The sequence below is a fragment of the Epinephelus lanceolatus genome, chromosome 19 (assembly GCF_041903045.1).
Source record: "Epinephelus lanceolatus isolate andai-2023 chromosome 19, ASM4190304v1, whole genome shotgun sequence".
Taxonomy (NCBI): Eukaryota; Metazoa; Chordata; class Actinopteri; order Perciformes; family Serranidae; genus Epinephelus; species Epinephelus lanceolatus.
In genome coordinates this window covers 21,127,606-21,146,302 of record NC_135752.1, presented here as the reverse complement: position 1 = coordinate 21,146,302, position 18,697 = coordinate 21,127,606, and the positions used below count along the sequence as shown (strand labels likewise).

The 18,697-nt window shown below is 41.8% G+C and overlaps 1 protein-coding gene across 4 annotated transcripts; it reads right to left on the bottom strand.

Moving 5' to 3' along the window:
- mpx (myeloid-specific peroxidase) lies at positions 1 to 8,620 on the bottom strand. 4 transcript variants are annotated; one of them, XM_033647183.2, is made up of 16 exons: positions 8,530 to 8,619; positions 8,343 to 8,408; positions 8,174 to 8,261; positions 7,792 to 7,967; positions 7,444 to 7,576; positions 6,849 to 6,975; positions 6,562 to 6,768; positions 6,107 to 6,470; positions 5,063 to 5,223; positions 4,711 to 4,969; positions 4,460 to 4,630; positions 3,391 to 3,628; positions 3,081 to 3,289; positions 2,878 to 2,915; positions 2,550 to 2,636; positions 797 to 937 (listed from the first exon to the last, which is right to left on the bottom strand). In XM_033647183.2, the coding sequence occupies exons 2-16, from the start codon at positions 8,404 to 8,406 to the stop codon at positions 929 to 931; spliced, it is 2,331 nt and encodes a 776-aa protein (XP_033503074.1). In that variant the 5' UTR covers positions 8,407 to 8,408; positions 8,530 to 8,619; the 3' UTR covers positions 797 to 928. The 4 variants fall into 4 exon arrangements, with proteins under 4 accessions (XP_078018072.1, XP_033503073.1, XP_033503074.1 ...); XM_078161947.1 differs by having other exon boundaries at positions 799 to 939; positions 2,570 to 2,636; positions 8,530 to 8,620; XM_078161946.1 differs by lacking the exon at positions 2,878 to 2,915 and having other exon boundaries at positions 1 to 939; positions 2,570 to 2,636; positions 8,530 to 8,620.
- Between the last annotated feature and the right edge of the window lie 10,077 nt (positions 8,621 to 18,697).

Genomic DNA, 18,697 nt, shown 5'->3' with positions numbered 1-18,697 from the left:
TTAAAAGTGGCTCACTTTCTTTTGTTTATTCATAGAACTGAAAATATAACAGATAAAGTTACAGTAAAACAAGCCTCACAGACAAAACACAAGACACAATATTCTCATGGCATGCTTAAATTTCTTCAGTGCACATAATATTGATAATAATACTGGACCCACCATCAAAATTGGCTACAGACTAACTTCCAATCCAATAAACTGCATGCTGTAACAGAGCTGAGCAAATTTGCTGCAGTAAATTTCATTTTCATTTATTCATTTGGCTGCTTGCTTAAACTATAAATATTTAATATCTCAGAGAAATATAAAACAGCTGCATGATGTGCCCTTGTCTGGTCCATCGGCCCAAAATTTGATAGAATATTATGACAATGTGATTAATGGAAAGAGAAAATCAGTGCAGAAAGGCTGAGTAAAGAATAACATCCTGAAGCAGACAGACCATTGGCATATTTAAGGGTGGTGGTTCAGTCTGGAGAGCGTTTGTGTCACACAGGGAAGAGCAGGTGTCCAGAGAAGAAGCTCTTGGTGCTCAGGCCGGAGGTCCCGTCACTGGCCTCAAGCCACACTGTGTCTCCCGCCTCCAGCTGGAGCACCGTGTCTCCTGATGACAAGTGGTAACCTCCCTGATAAACCTTTAAACTGTGCAGCACCATCTCGTCATTACGATGCAGGTTGATATTTCCCCCACTGATGAAGGACGTGCAGAGGAAGCTGAACTCATAGACACCGGGGATGACACATGTAAACATGCCTGTCTTTGTGCTGTAATGGTTTTGTTTGTTGTAGATGACCTGATGGAAATGAATTATTTTCTCTGAGGATGGCTTGTACTCGCCCAGGCGGACGGCGAAGGCAGATTGAGACTGTGTAGCATTGATGTCATATGCTGGTGGTCCAGGAGGGCCTCTCGGGCCAGGGGGTCCTACTGGACCTGCAGAGGAACAAAGGTATAGATTACTTCAAAAGGCTTTGAATCTGGTTTGATAAAACACTGATCTGCTGCTATGTTATGAATTATCTACAAGTGGAAAGTAACTTTGTACATTTACTCAATTGACACAACAAACTGTCATCAAAGAAGTTGTGGCGACAAAGCCGACTGCGTTGCCTCAAGCTGCTTGTGTCTCAACAAAAACGTTGCACTTATACACACCACAAAAACTACAGCCAACGGCCAACCAGCATGTATGTTCTGCACCTGCATGACAGGAAATAACTCTCCACACCAGCAGGCAGTGGTAGTCATTAGTCATTAAAAAAGAGAAGTTAGAGGACTGACAGAACAGATTCAAGATACTACTGTAGTTAGCCAGTTTGCACATTAACAACGCACCTTGATATTGAAAGGACAAATGATACTGTACGCGAGTGAACAATAGCAGACACAATAATGAACTGATTTTGCTTAAAAGCTCAGTGGCTAAAAAAATAATTTCACCTAATATAACATGTTTGCTTTGATGTCACTTCCTCTTAACTTTAGCTGTTTGGTTGATTTACTTGCTTCCATTTGTCTTATCGTGCGCAGAGTTGAACTGTCAGTCACAGTGATTTCACACACTGACAGGCTCCACCATCTCTGACGCCAATTCAATCTGCTAAATCGACCGTAGAAAAGCCAACAAGGGCTGACTAATGCCAACTGTGTGGGACACACCACAAAGGCGACAAATGCTCATCGACGACCCGACATTGACTGATGGCCAACTGTCAGCTTTGTGCGTCAGGGCCCTGAGTACACCTTTGAGATGGTTGTACTTGAGTATTTCCTTTTGCTAATATTTAATACTTCTACTCCACTATATTCTGGATGACATATTGTACTCCCCTACATAGTTATTATTTAATTTAAAAACAATTTTCCATACAAAATATTCAATCATCTTCTAAATCAGTGTTTCTCACAGGTGCAGGTACCCCTAGGGGTACTCTGGAGTACTGCAGGGGGGTATGTGAGTCATCCGTGATGCATGCTGCCTAAAATAACTATGCTAGAATAAGTTAAATCAAAAATGTAAATGTGAAATCGATAAACCAAATTTTATATTTTAATGACTGTTAACTATCCAGCCACAACAAACGCAATCACGTTCACCTTTACTTTTGTGTTTCTCTAACAAAAACATTTTTTTGTGCTGGTCACATGTACACTTTTTTGCAGGGAGTATGTTATTTAATAGTTTGACAACCACTTTTCTAAAACATGATGCATTGTTTAGTTAAAGAAATCACCCTCATAGAGATGCTATAATAAAGTGGACAAAATGTAAAGTTGCCTAAAAAGATAAAAGATGGGTGTACTTGACAAAGATAAACTGCATTTGAAGATTTCTATATGACGTATGTTTATTTATAGTTCATGTGCTTCATTGAAGTTGACCAGATACGAGAATACTGAGTTTGGGCTTGTTAATTTTATATCTGGGGTAAACCTGTGTATGTTTTGTTTTCATCTTGATAAATATGAAGATTGAAGAGTCTGTGGCACTGAGAATTCTATACAATGTACAAAAGGCTGAACAGACCATAACTGAATATATTACCTCGTTGTCCAGGAGGCCCTCGTTGTCCAGGAGGCCCTCGTTGTCCTGCAGGTCCTCGAAGTCCTGGGGATCCAGTTCGTTCACAGTCTGTAAATCCAGAAGATCTAGAAGTTAAACTTATTCACCCTCATAATTTAAGGAATTCTTTCAAAATGTGCTAGTATCAGTAAACCATGAATGGTTTATTTTGGAGTGAGGAACACCTTCACCAAGATGATAAAAAGTTAGGGACAACAGGTGTTGCATGATCTGAATGTGGACTTTTTTAAGGAGGTTTGGCTTCATTAAAATATTACTACTACTTGTTAGTACTGTACTTAAAACCGACCTCTTCTCCACTGACTTCCTTACAGCTATGACCCGGCCCTGCAAGATCAAACACCACATGTGAAGACCGATTTTCACACAAGTGATTAGTGAAGAGATAAACACACCAGGTTAAAATCAGAATGAAAAATACAGTAGGTGACAAATGATTGTGAATTCAGAGCTTAGAGTCTTCCCCTGCAGTTCGGCCCAGTAATGTTTCACCTGAACAGGGTGTGTCCCTCCAGGCTGACAGGTTCAAACGGCGGATGTTGCCACAGCGGACAAGCCGGTTCCTGTTTGAGATGACACCGAAGGCATCAGTGGGGACAGACGTAACACCGGTGTTGTCACAGATGATTCTGGATATGGAGGCGGTGGACAGAGCGGCTCTCTGAGCCCTAGTGAAGACGCCTGGGTTCTCGTACCAGAGCCTGATTTTTAAAACAAGAGATGATTGTCAACAGAGACTGTGGAATGCATTTATTTGTGTGGCTATGTTAGCATCAGTGTATGTCTGCACACACATACTGACCTGTCACCCTGGCGGATCTTCTGGAACTGTTGTGCAATGAGGCAGGCGAACAGAGGCCCCACACGGCCACCTTGGACAAACGGCTCTGCCACACCTCCCAGCCAGACATCAATGTTGTCGGGTGTGCCATAGAGCTGCAGCAGCCTGCGAGCCAGGTTGCTGTTGTTCAGGACCCGAGCAAGCTCTGCCTGGTTCCTGGGCTGAGACAGGCCGCAGAACCTGCGCCAGGCATTGTAGCCTGGAGGAGTAAACAACAAGTGAGCAAATATTTGAGCACTGTATTTGACTCGCAACTTAAGTTTGATATAAACACAGACGTAACTGTTAAACGAGCCCATAAGAGGATTCATTTACTGCAGAGGATCTCCTCTTCCGTTGTTTCGAAATCTATTCTGTATACTGTGTATCTGTCTTATATTGAGAGTCTCCTTACTTTTTCTTTCATTTGTTGGTTCAGTAGTCTGACAGTGAAAGACAGGAACAACCTAAACAACATTGTAAAAGTCTGCTCCAAAATTGTTGGCACAAAATTGTCAGACTTGAACTCTCTCTGGGAGGAATGTGTCCTCCAAAAGGCAAAAAACATAATAAATCAAGATCATGTCTTGGGTGGAGAATTCACCCTAATGCCATCAGGACGACGTTATCTGCAGCCTCCGAGGAAGACTAACAGATATTCAAAGTCATTCATTCCTTCTGCTGTCAAGCTGCTGAACGCAGGGTCACTGTGATTGCAGTATCTGCTATGTGCAACAGGCCTATTTGGCTCTATTTTTATTTATTTATGTATTTATTTATCTCTGATTCTTGGAATTCATTGATGAAATATATTGAGGCGCTTCTTTTTAAGCAGTAGTTGTTAGGGTTCCTTCATGTCATGCTCCCTCTGACACCTACTGTAAATCATGTTGTGTGAATGTTTTATGTGTTGTCGGTGGACTGTAGGAACTGAATTGCCCTTCGGGGATAAATAAAGTTTTTCTGTATCTGTATATGTATCAAAGAGCGGATGAGGACAATTAAAAAAGAGATGAAACTGTAGAAAAGAAAATCAGAGTGAGGGATCTACCAGGCAGGCCGTGGTCGCGTCCCCTCTCCATGTTGAGAGAGCCCAGATCCAAGGCCAAATGCATCACAAACTGGAACAACCTCTCCCTCAGAGCATCCACCATCATGTGATCCTGAGTGTTCAGTTTAGCAGGACGGCCGACTAAACCACGGAGCAAAGAGTCGATGCCACCTTGAGAGATCAAATAGATGTTAGGGCGACAGTTTCAGACGGAGCGACTTAGTGACTACTATTCGCTCTTTACAACTCACCCTCAAAGACAATCCTCCAGGGGGTGAAGAAGGCCTTGAACAAGGGGACACTTGGGAACCGATTGTTCTCCCTGTAGTTTGCATCTAGACGGGATAAGACTGGCTGGATGGCCAAGTGGGCAAAGCGGTAAGCTGCTGTGGCAAAGACGTTGGAGATGCTGGGGTCAACGTTGGGATTATAGCCAGGGTAACGGCCAAGCCGCCTTCGCATTTCAACGTCACCAACAATGTGAGGCAGATAGTCCCTGAACACAAACACCTGCAAGAGACAGAGATCTATGTTGAGTAAAAGACAGAAGAGTGTACGGAGATATACAATCATGAATGCTGACTGATTCTCAGGTTTACCTACCTGTGTGTAGGCACCCATGATCTTGCGGGCCTCTTGGTAGAGTGTCTCACTGTCCCAGTGTGGGTTTATTCTCTTCAGTTCACGAGCCAGGCGGTTATGCTCACGCATAAACAGTGTGTGAATGGATGTCAAAGCAATGTTCTCGTCCACACGGACATCACCTTACAGACAGAAATGTACACAACAAATAGTTGATCAGAAGTGTTCATTTCTTCTTTAGATTGGCACCTCTTTCTATTAGGACTTTATAAGTTGTAAATAATGACTTTATTAATGATTATTTCATTATTTCTTAATGCTTTATACATATAAGAACACTGCTGGTGTACGTTGTTGCCAGAACACTCGCAATGTGTTTACAACTTAAGTTTAACGCTATCAATCAATCAAACAAGTCATCAAATATAAAAGAATACTGCTTCATTAACAGGCTACAAGCAGCGCTCTGTAGGCTAACGCTAGCAACCCATGTTCCTACCCTGTCAGTCTGCTCTGAAATTAGAGGAGCAGTAACAAGTGCCGCAACTTCGCAGCTGGACATATCTAGGGAAAACATGGGAATATTTCAAAATGTGGGGCTGTCATGCTCAAATCAGAAAATCAAAGTACAGCGTTGGCTAGCTAGCTATTTAGCTACGGAGACATCTGCATAGCCTACTAGCAATTTCTTTTGTTAAGCTTGTTATCAGGAAAAGGACCATAATACACTGAAACGAAATTAAACTAGGATACTATGATGATTATCATAATTTCAAAATCTTAACAAAGAAAATACATTTGTGGGTTTCTTTTGTTGTCCGCAAAGGGCAATGTGTTTGAACTGGTGTTTATATATTTTTTGTAAATGGTTAATAGGGGAATTTAAAGTAAGTGTTACCAGATCATTTCAACAGACAGCTGGAGCAGGATATACAAGATTTTTTCATAACCCAAACTTCCTATTACTACTCCTGAGGCTTATTGCTGATCTATAGAGCATTAATAATTTTTTTAATTAACCACTGATGAAGCTAGTAGTTACAATAAACTTGCATTATGACTAACCTGCAAGGAAACAGGGCACCTCTCTGGCGTTGGTATCGTTGGTGACTCTTTTGCGAGTGGCACACATGTTCGCTTGAAGAGGGCTGAAAGGCAGCAGCTCACGGCCATTGTCTCTGAACTCTGTATTCACACGCAGCAAGCCGTCATCACTGGTGAGGTTGCGAAGATCCCGGGCAAGCATCTCCTCAGAACCATACACCTGGCCGAGATCCAGGAAGGCTGTCAAGGCATTGATCTGCTCTCTCTTTTCAGGCTCTCCGCCAAAATTGTAGGCTGAGAATCCAGTTCCGCAAACAGGGGCAGATCTGAAAGCAGGGATGCAGCTGTCTGGGCCAGTGGGCAACCGGGGGTCGTTGGGGGGAATCTGTTTGTCGGAAAGAGAGACCAAAGGTTATGGAGAGAAGCTTTTAGTGAAAACAACATCTCAATGTTTGGATTTATGCTGTCACACCAACCGCGATGGGGATGCATGGCTCAGTTCTCTCACAGCTCTCATCACAGTTGATCCCATTGCTGAAGGAGCGGATGCTGGGGGAGAAGGGCGTGAAGGTGAGATCGTGGTCGTTCCACTGCCCAAACAAGGTCACCATGTGACTGAACTCTCTGTCGCTGACCACGCCTGCATCTGTTGTGCTTAGGATGTTGTTTGAAACCTGTCGCACCTGAGAGCCAAGGAGAATTGTTAAATATTAAATCAGCATTTATGTAATCAAAACAAGTGTCTGGGATTTCGATGTCGTACCAGTGGCAGGAAGAAGTTGTTGATTGTTCGATTGTTCCACCCTTTCGGTAGGGAAATGCCGTCTTCATATTCGGCAGGTAGCCAGCGGGCGAAGGGGGTGTTGGAGGCTCCACGGCGAGGGTTTTTTCTACAAGCAAACAGAAGACATTCATGTTTAGAAATGCTGCTTGAGAAATCCAAGGGAAGTGTACACAACTTCTGTGGTGTATGGCCTAAGATGTTTAGGTTTATTTCACAAGCATTTCCTCTAAATGTAAGCAACACTCAATCTCACTAACCTGACATGTTTCCATTAATTCAAGACAGATTGCTTTTTGAAAAGAAATGCTACAATTGCTTTTTAACTAAATATAGTATGCATGTGGGGAAACTGTTTTTCTGACAAGCAAAAGGAAACAAAGTTGACAATGAAGACATTTGCTAATGTTGAAATGTGCCTGGTTAAATTGTTTGAGAAAAGGACTTAAATTTGAGATTTGATATTATATGAATTACATCTGTTTTTTTTATGTTATGTCACAGACGTCAAAATACAAACTGCTTCTTACATTTAAAAAAGCAAGAATTTATAAAAGCACTTGAGTGTCTCTCTTACAGGTTGTTGCAGACACTGGTGGCTGTGCGATACTTGTTGAGGTTTGGTGTGGTGCGGCATGATGGAATAGCAACTCGAGCTGAACATCCAGTTATGTTGGCGAGCCTCCGCAGATCCTCTTCAGACAGCAGATCTGAAAAATGTGAGAGACATATTTCAGATGTCACAATGGATGCGTGCATGTCAACTTCATATGTCTTGTATTTCATTACAGCTTTGAAGTGCGTTCACTATGCCCACATTTGGAAACAGTAAACCTCAGACCCTAAACCAAGACCAGGAAAAGTTGTCAGAAAAACAATGCAGGCACCGTTTGTATTGTCTTTGTTTGCGTGCTGCATGTCTGACCTGTTGCATTGAGTGAGCGTCTGCTCCTGTGATGCACCCTCGCTTGCAACAGACTGAGGGTTTGTGCCATGTAGTCTGCAGATCTAACAGCAGAGCGTGTGTCACCACGGGGCTGCTTCAACAGACGAAGAGCATCATGAGGGCGCACCACCTCTCTGCGGACTCGTCTCAGACTCCTGGAGGAGAAGAGTCACAGAGGCGAATAATTAAGTGCAAATTATTTGGAGCTTTGGTAACCTTTTCTTGCAAGTACTGAGCTACAGAGCTAATGTAACGAATGGCTTGCATGCTAAAGAAATATGTACATTCATATTTGAATTAATTTGAAAGATGATCTACTATTTCACTCTGTGAGATGAAAAACTCCGTAAGGTGAACTCACTCTTCTCTGGAGTACTTGTAGGCATCATCCACAACTTTCTTGGCCTCCTCAAAACATTGTTGAAGGAGAGGACTGCCGAGATGTTCTCCTGCAAAGAGACAACACATCTATCAAGCTGTTCATCAGTTGTGACAAAATGACTTCAATGTTAGTGAAGAACGTAGCCTACCTGTTGCTTTGGAGTGAGCAGGAACCAGGCAGATGCCCAGCAGAAGAAGGACAGAGAAAAGCATCTCTAAAATACACAAACAAAACTCAGTAAAAAACTAAATTATTTGCATTTGTCAAAAGGTATGCACAAAAACTATTTCTTCAGCAATCCAAGCATCCAAACCAAAAAAACAAAATCTTTTTACCTGCGTCTTTGAAGACAGACTTGAAGATATCTCTTGCTAATGTGGAGTTAGCGGTACTGTCGCCTTCTTTATATTGAGTGCAAGGCACTGAGGCCTCGCCCAAGGGGTTGTACAGGTGAAGCTACTGTCAGTAAAGAGCACTTCCTTCTTCCCTCTCTCTGTGCTGAAGGAAAACCTTTTCTCTTATCAGTTATTGTTTCTGACAGGAAGGCCAACTGATAGGGCTGATGTTGTTGAAAAACTATAAGTAAACTATAAGAAAAACTATAAGTACCAATGGTGGTTGTGATGGTGGCTGTCATGGTAACAGCCATATTATGCTGGTGCTATTAAATTATTATTTTCTTTTTTAGTATTATAGTATGAAAAGATTTGAATACATTATTTTTAATTCATTATTATAATATTGATGTGTTTAAGGAGCATTTCTGGCAAATTTTAGAAATGCTTTTGTCTATTTTTGATGTTCTTCTCCTTTGTGTACAAACTTTCCTTTTTCATGTTATTTGACATAACTTGATCGAGACTTTTCTAACTGGAGAAATAGTTTTTAACAACAGTTTTTATAAGATTAGCAGAGAGATGACAGGATTTGGATTTTTTTGTGTGTTTTTCTTTCTTTTTTTTCCCTCCTGTTGTTTACTGATATTGCCATACAGTGTTGCCACACACAAACTGATCAACTTGAGAAAGTTTTTTAAAAGAGGAAGGAATTCACACCGCTCCTGATAATAAAAATCAAATACTGCTGCACACTAAAATAAAACAGTCTCAGAATGAAATATATCATCACTTATCACATCCTCCTTTTTTTTGGCAGGTCAAGGTGTGGAACGTGTTAACCACGGGGCATCCCGGGTAAATAAGTAACATGCTTGTGCAATGAGGAAAAAGAAAGACAGATATACGGTCAACATAAGTTTACCTTGAAACTGTGTTTGGGTGGGGAGCCCTGAGGCTGCTGTTAATACAAAGGCTTTTTCCTAGTTGTCTTGCAAAACTGTCACTGACAACAGAACAAAGGACAGGCGTTTAAGGAAAGTACATCGGCTGTGAAAAGCCTCACATGTCACTGATATAATGAATGACATGTTTTCCAGAGCATTATATAATGTACTATTTGACTCCAAGACAGTCTAAAAGACCTTAAAATGGTAAATGTCTATGAGGAAAATAGCATCACATATTTAACGACAGATTACAGCTATGGACAAACACACACAGCACAGGCTACGGGACCTTTTTTTGATGTTGGCGTTAAAAATGCCTCCTGCGACTTCATGTTTTCTATCAGGAGGTGAGAGATATGAATCTTTGGCCTTTGTTTCAGCCAAGACAGGTGAGAAAATAATTTCCTCAAAAGAAAAAACATACATTTGAACACCAAAAAAATGTATTAATGCAACGCTTTAGCCTACAAGGTCTTCACCAAGCAAAGACTGCAAATTTAAATGTGGACAACCTCTCTTTTTTTGTCCTGTACCTGTGTCCAACTACGGGGCAGGATGTGCACACTACCCCCCTTCTTTGCATAAAAATTATCTAAAGACCATTTTTAACTCATATGGCTTCATTCGCTGCAGCAAACATTGTTGAAAAGTTGAAGAACAGGTTGCACATCATACTTCAGATCTACAAAAAATGTTCTTTCCCATCGTGAGCGAGCATCAGTGAGTACAGGTGATTGAGAGTTTGTGGCTTTCTTTATTACTTTAACACATGAAGGAGAATATGTGAAATGAACTGACATGATGCAGGACAAAGAATATTTTAAATCACCTTTTTCATGTCAATGAGAGTTCAGTTCATCTGCTCGTTAACAAAGTGCAGGGTCACATTTCTGTCAGCACTTCACTGTGTTTGCAACACCCACAGTAGAGTTGCACTAATCACGCGAGGTTCCTTCTTTGAAGGAAGTCGAAAAAGCAGAAATTAACAGTGATGGCTGAAACATTGTTAGTCAACCTCAGGGTTTTGCAACAAATCATATTTCTCCAGTGAGTTGGTTAGTGGGCCGTTTTTTGTGTTTTCGATGGAAGGCCGCTGTTGAGAAATTCTGCTTTAAATATCAAGCAGCTATTCTGCACCATCAGAGGAGCAAGACTTTCATAACTACTAATAGATGCAAATTAAAAAATCACTTTGTAAATGACCATTTAGTGAGAGGGAGCTTCAACAATGCCTCATAGTTCACTTGGTGGTGAGTGTAATTCCCCATGGTCCAGGAAATAGAGCTGTTTTGGACAGTGCATGAGTCATTTATGCCCTTTACAGTAACAATATCTTAGTATACAAAGTTGTTCATACTGACCTCACCTTTACTATGAAAATGATAAGGAAGCAGAGCACTGGATAATGGAGACAATAAATTCAAGGCGCCTTATCGCAGACTGATTACGCTACAAGGAGTTTCCAGCATGCAGTAAATCTTACCCTATTACTGATTAGACCGAAATCATATTTTAAGCCCCCCAAGCAGGAGCTTCTGTGTCCAGCATGTACAAAACAAAGCGCCTTATGAACACACAATATGAAATGGTACTAAACAACATCAGTCCTGCAGCCAAACATCCATGAACAAGACACACTTGACAATAAGAGGCAGGCAAAAATGATCGACATCTTGTCTCACCACCGAGACAGACAAAATTACTGAGGTTAGTAAATGTGAGCATCGGCTTGCACGAAAAGCCAGGGAGTGCTTTCGTTTCCACAACAAGAACAAATACTCGTTTATACAATAGGCAACTCTCATAACTGTTAAACAGGTTTATCATCCTGCACGACATCTGACAAGTTTACCAAAGCATTAAGAAAAAGTTAGGCCTTTCAATGCCACTAAATAAACCGAAGTCAATGCATATATTTATTTTATTAAATGTATTTACATTTGACCTGAGTGGGACCTCAACAGCTGCGTCATTTTAGTTATGTGGTGTCTTGCTAAACTCAAAGCCAGTTTGAGGAACGCAAAGTCACATCTAGTTTTTTTTTTCATATGTATTTCCTTTTTTTTCCACACAAAGACAAATTCAATTCAGAGACCAATAGGCCTAGGGTGTATGTACGTGTATAGAATGTTTCATTAAATTAGATTTATTTTCAATAAAATACTAAATTACACCAGAAAAGAAGAGCACACCTCGACTCAAACTTCCCCCAGACCCACTTCACGGCTGTGCCTCAGTATCTTTAGGTCCTGGTCATGACTTTTGTTGCAACAATAAGAGTAGTGTATGTACAAATATTATCATTAAATATTATAGAGATGTTTGTGCATAGATAATTATAGCCCAGACAGAGTGTATATACAGCCTCATATATAATACACAATTGGTTTGCAAGTGTGCATCATGAACAGGTTGTAATACCAGGTTTTGTTTGGGTGGGCTCTTCCCTATATTTGCATTAGTGCATTTGTTCTATGTTACTTCTACAGGTGTTTTTCTTTTTTAAAAATATTAAGGACTATTGTAACTACAGCCTTGAAGTGCTATATCGTAGGCAACTGGACTTGCTTGCGTTTCTTGAAGACGTTTCGCCTCTCATCCAAGAGGCTTCTTCGGTTCTAAATGACTGGTACGGAGTTGCAGGCTTTAAACCCTGTGTGGGAGTGAACCCTTGCAGAGTCATAGGGGTTACATGTGGGCTCTCAGTTTCAGTCCCAAGACTGCATTGTAGGTGGGTGATAAGTCGTGACGGTGGCCACCCCCGCTGTTTAACAATGGTCATTCCAGTTTAACACAGATAGCTTCTTTTGGGGTGTCGACTCCGGCTCGCGACCATTTGCTGCATGTCATCCCCCCACTCTCTCTCACTCCCCCATTTCACTCTCTCCTGTCAATTAAAGGCAAAAGCCCAAAAAATATTTAAAAAAAAGGCTTCTTTTACTCCTCTTTCAAACCATTTTTCTTCCTGGGTCAAGATGTGCACATTGCTGTCCTCAAAGGAGTGTCCCTTCTGCTGTAGATGTAGGTGGACAGCTGAGTTTTGACCTGAGGAGCTGGCTCTCCTGTGCTGTGGAGTGGTTGTTTAGTTTTCCCAATGTATAAATCTATGCATTCTTGGCTGCACTGAACTGCATACACTACATTACTCTGCTTATGTCTGGGTGTCTGGGGTCTAAGAGCTCACCTGTGACCCCTTTACACCCACTCGTGGTTTAAAGCCTACAACTTTGTACCAGTCATTTTAAGAAACACAAGCAAGTCCAGTTGCCTACGACACAGCGCTTATGATCACCATGACCTGGATGACTGAGAATCTTCATAGACACATAGGGCTCTAGTTTTCCGGCGCAGCACAGGGTAGCGCAGGGTGGCGAACCCCGCACAGAGCTAGTTTCAAGCAGCGCAACCCGAGGCGCGCTCAGTTTGGTAGTTTGGCAGACCGAGGTGTGCTGAGATGAGTGGGGCGGCGCAGCAGGGGGAGGTGTCGACAGATCCAGCTTGGCGCAGTGACAGTTTCGTGCCAAAAGGCTTCGTCGAAGGTGCGCTAAAAGCTCGCCAGCTGAAACCAGGTCTACTGTCAGCGCAGGCGGAGCGCAGCCGATGTAAGTGGAAGTTTGGCTGACTGGCGGACAGTGCGCACACGTCACCAAAACCTCACAGGCAGGTTTCCAGAATGTCAGGCACATTAATAATGCAATAAATACCAAAAAAAACCACTATTCAATGCAACTATCTGCAATCAGCACATAAATGTATCTCTATATCGACTGTCCCGTCACATCTGATGTCAGATCAAAGGGGATTGGCACGTTTGGCATGGGTAATGGAAACCCAACCTGAGTTCACATCCCTCTCAGCCAACCAGAAACAGCCACAGCATCAGATAGGGAGTATATATTCAGCATCTGTCATCTTAGAAAAGTCAAAAGAAAAGAAAGAGAGTGAGACTGCGAGAGAGAAAGAGAAAACGCGGGCACGAGAGAAACGCAACATTGATTTACAATTGTGGTGACCTCCTCCCAGGCTACCTTTGCATCATCAGCCCGTGGAGGTCTGCTTGCAGTTCCGTATATTTGGACACTGTGAGCAGACCTCCCGAACCAAAACATCAGATTCCTCCTGGGAGAAGTTTGGCTGTCTGACACTGCTGCTCTCTTCTGCCATGGTGAATTGAGTAAACTCTCATTACGCCTTCGCGCGGCGCATTTAAGGGCGAGGAGAGGGGCTCATTTGATTGGTGTGATGTGTGTAAAACCCACTCCACGCTTTCTCTCCTCCCTCTTTCCGACTTGAGCAGGTAGGAGGGACGGAGGTGGGAAAGAGGAGTAGCTGCGCCAGGCGCACGGTGTGCCAAACTTGCAAAATCCGCCTGGCCACACCCAGTTGGCGAAGCGCAGGTGCGCTGCGCCCCCGCCTCACCCGGTCTGCGAAACTAGAGCCCATTGCCTTGATACTTGTGCCTTAAATCATGGGAAACACTTTATTTTTTAAAGGCCTCCACCCTATTGTACTCTTAATGACAGAGCAGCTGCTCCACTAAGCTTGTCCAAACATTTTACAAATGAAACTGAACTTTCTTTGCTAGTTTCAATGAGGTTACCTTTTCACCTCTGGGCCTCTTAACATCTGGAAACATAGATGTTAAACCTAGTAATAAATGAGTTACTTATGAGAATGTGCTAAGTAAAAAAGTAGGCATAATAAGCTTTAGCCTTCACCTTTTCAGTCTACATTTTTTGGTTTTCCTTCTGTGTGCTTTTTCTTCTTTTAATTCAATGTCTTGATTTTATTTATTCTTTATTATGTGCATTCCTTTTGGACAGTTGTTAACAAGGACCAAAATAAATGACCACTAACTAATTACCTAACTAACATTTGGTCGAACCTCAGAAACATTCTGGTTATGTGAATAAACACATGCAGTATAAAACTGTATCCATACAGTAGTAAATTGCAGCTGTAATTTGTAATACTTGCTTAATATTTTGTGGTAACTGACAGCACATGCAAAAAAGGCTTCAGCATCTCCTTTATGTAGATTAATTATATTTGAAGAAAAGTCCTTAATTCACCTGGGACTAGTTCTTAAATTTGCAGATTCTGGTGCATATTCAGAGCCTGTAGGAAGCAGCCAGGTGCAAAATGTCAAAGCGATTTCACAAGCTGAGGTGACACAAGGAAAAAATACCAACTTGGAAAGTTAGAAGGAAGAAACAACAAGAGGAGCAACGTGTTGCAATGCTGTCATGGAATCCTGCCCACTATTATTCCCCGACAACTATTGTGACGCCAGGTACTTGGATCACTCAGCAGCACATGAAGACAATGCTAAAACTATTATCAGTCTCCTTCGGCGCCTATTGTTTTTACTTCCCCTAAAAATGCATGGCAGGCTGCTAACCTCACTATATGCTTAACAGGAAGTAAAACTGTATGCTGTAAAACTGCTCAGATAACCAACATAGTAGCAACACAAACATAAATCTCTTTTTTTCCACCTCGAGGTGGTTTGTATTACTGTACACAATTCCAGAAAGACACACTTATCTGAGACCTGCTGCAGAGTTTTGAATTACTGGAATGAAACACTTGTGCTACCATAAACTACTGGTCATAAATATAAGCCACGAGATATGTTTGAGAAACCTTAAAGGCACCAAGGCAGCAATTGGACATCCGCACACAAAGTCATTGGAGGGCACTAGGGCAACAACGAATCCTTTAACAACTGATTGTAAACAGCTAAACATGTCAGAGATACTGAATCACTCCAGCTACAACTGACTCTGGGACTATCGGGCTTATTGAGGAAAACAATGAGACTCATAATATTCTTCTGATATTTTAAATGGTGAATGGACTGCACTTATATAGCTCTTTTTAAGTCTTCCAACTACTCAAAGCGCTTTTACACTATGTCACATTCACCCATTCACACACACAGTCATGCTCTGGTGGCCAAGGCTACCATGCAAGGTACAACGTGCTTCTCAGTAACCATTCAAACACACTCACACACCTGGAGGAGCCGTGGATTGTACTTCTGATCTTCCCATTAGTGTATGACCCGCTCTACCTCTGAGCCACAGTCCCCACAACTATAAAACTTTTTTATATCATGATGTGTTATGTTAGGTATGGAAACCATGTTAAACTATCTAATTGACACAATACACAGTGGAAAGACTCTTTTTCAGCAAGTAGTAAGTGCTCTCTGTGTTTCAGACAGTTATAGAAAATATACAGTGGTGGAAAAAAGTTTTCAGACACCCTTAAAATTTTACACAATCTCAAATATCATGAAATATTTGTGGAAAAATATTTTTTGTGTTTCAAAAGGTGTGGCTGCATTAGACAGATACAAACAAATACAAATTATATTGTTTTGTTTATTGTTTACAAGAAAAACTAACAAAACTAAATTCTTGACAGTTTCAATATGTCAGTTCTCAACATTGTCGGTATCAAAGTCAACAAATAACAGAGAATGTGTTCAAAACGGAACAAAAAATAAATAAACCATCATATCATCAAATTAATATTTAGTAGTCCTGCCATTGGCACGTAGTAGAGCTCTAATCCTGGCTGGCATGTTCCCCACGAGCCTTTTACACTGTTGAGGGGTAATCTTGTCCCATTCTTCTTGAATTACTGCTTTTAATTCTTCTAAATTCTTTGGTTTATGCTTTGAAACAGACCTTTTGATAATCCACCACAGATTTTCAATGGGGCTCATGTCCGGGGATTGAGCTGGCCACTCTAAGACCTGGATACTGTGCTCCTGCAGCCAAGTTCTACTGGCCTTGGATGTGTGGCAAGGGGCATTATCTTGTTGAAACATCCAGTTTTTACCTCGACGGAACAGTGCACGCGCAGAAGGGAGCATGTGGGTTTCGAGAATGGTACAATACTTGGTAGAGTTCAATGTGCCATCACAGACAGTGAAATGACCAACACCAGCAGCACTCATGCATCCCCAAACCATGATACTGCCTCCACCATGCTTGACAGTAGGTACTGTACATGCTAGAGATAATGCTTCGCCTGGCCTTCTGCGTACCCTCACATTAGTAGGAGGAAGATAAAGCTGGAAACTGGACTCATCTGACCACAAAATCTTCTTCCAATTCCTGGCTGTCCAGTTCTTGTGTGCCTGGGCCCAACGACGCCGGGCTAACATCTGTCTCTCATTGATCAGGGGCTTCTTGATAGCCTTGTAGGACCTTAAGCCATGATCTAAAAGTCGGCCACGTACAGTGCGGGTGGAACACTGGACACCAGTTTGGTTTGACCACTGCTGCTGAAGCTCCTGTGATGTCATTCGGCGGTTTTGCCTGCACATGCGGATCAGGATGCGGTCATTTCTTACTGAAGAAACCCTTGGACGCCCAGATCTTGGTTTGTCTTCCAAGCTGTTGGGTCGTCTGTATTTCTGCAGAGTGTATCCAACTGCTGAAGGACTGCATCTGCACTTCCTGGCTATCTGGCGGCAGCTGTACCCTTCCTGGCTGAGAATCTTTATCTTCAGGCGTGTTTCCTGCATTAGGTTCCTTGTTTTAGCCATTTTTGTGTCTGAAGAACTTTCAAATGTGCTGGCTTTATGTAGACACGAAGCTTGGCAACAAAAATTGTGTCTTTTAATAATAAAAACGACCGTCATCACTGGTACCAAAATGACCCAATACTCAAAATTTCTTATGTATTTTTATGGAACCAATCAATTTTAAGTTTTTAATGGCTTTTTTAGGATTTATTTAGTATTTTGGCTGTGATTGTACTAAAAGAAATTGCACTTGAAGACCTAAGAGTGATTCTTAATGCAATATTTCACAAATGCATGGGGTGTCCGAAAACTTTTTTCCACCACTGTATTTGTATATCAGAATTTCCTACATTAAAAGACTACGGTCAGACAGCAAATATGTCAGACTGTAACGCTCATTACAAAGAGGAATGGAAAAAAAATGGAGACAGCTTTGGTATTCTGAGACCCTTCCCACATGGGCAAGAAATGTCACACATCATACTGCACATCAAAAATGTTTATATTTGCTTCAGTGACCATTTCAGGACAATTTCAACTCAACTTGTGTTGCTGTATACTCTCAGACTTTACGCCGCTTTCAACAATACAAACTGAACTATAACCTTTAGTATGAGCTATATACTCAGCTGCACTCTGCACTCTGAGGCTGAGTGATATGTCTAAGCTTAGCATCTTAGCATGCCTACCGTTAACATAATAAATATGTTACCATGCTGACATTTTAGCAGGTTACTTTTGGCATGTGGGAATGCTAATGCTAATTTTTATAATGCTGACAGAATTTTAGTTGAGTGCAAAACATATGGTAAAGCCATAGACTGTAAAAAGAAAATGGATGTAGCCACAGTGACATTACCCATTGGGGGTTTTGTGGAGCAAGAAGTGACCATATTTGGCCGAGAGGGTGGAGCTGTGGAGGAGTGACGGGTGGATCAGACTCAGAGACTGTAGCAACATCTTGCAGACAGCCCAACACCACCGTTAGCTAAACTAGCTGCTTAGACCAAAACTTTTTTTGTACCAGGCTTTAAACATGCTCTAAGGTTGGGCAATTTAACATTTGGGGGTTTGTGGGGATTGTCTCACATCTAGAGCCACCCTCAAGTGGCCATTCAAGGAACTGCAGGCTCTGACACCTCCACACTGACTTCACTCTTCAGCCATGGAGGTTGGCCCTTGGGTAAAATTAAATTTTTAGTATATCCTTAAGGAGATGGATAGATCAGCTCATACAGCTTTCATTTACAGAGGCGTGTCCTCCAACAGATACTTTTGATGAGCTGTGATCTGTTTGTTTTGAGAAGCGGAAGGTTAATGGGCCTGTCGCATGACACGGCTCTGAGTCTGAACACATTCAACAAGCAGCAGAGAAAGATGAGACCAAACCGAAAGCTTTTAGGAACATAAATTAACAATAGAGTCAGTCAAGGGGAACAAGTTTTACGAGATGAGAGTGACAGTTGGATCGCAGCCAGGGTTTTACAATCACTTCCAACACTATAATGGCAATACCTGAGATAATTATCTGTGAAAATGACAGTAAAAACCATTAGGTGGTATGTAATAATAAGCCTACCCTACAGGAATTATTTTAAAACTCTGCAGTTATTGAACAGAGAGAACCGAGGTTTGCATTTCTTCAGAATCAGGAAGTCTTTTTAACTTGGCACTC

Coding starts and splice junctions, on each gene's coding strand:
- mpx (XM_033647182.2), bottom strand. CDS start 8,406: ATGCTTTTCTCTGTCCTTCTTCTGCTGGGCATCTGCCTGGTTCCTGCT. Junction 7,968..8,173: donor TACAAGTACTCCAGAGAAGA/GTGAGTTCACCT, acceptor CTTCTCCTCCAG/GAGTCTGAGACGAGTCCGCA. Junction 2,637..3,080: donor GAGGGACACACCCTGTTCAG/GTGAAACATTAC, acceptor CTGGATTTACAG/ACTGTGAACGAACTGGATCC.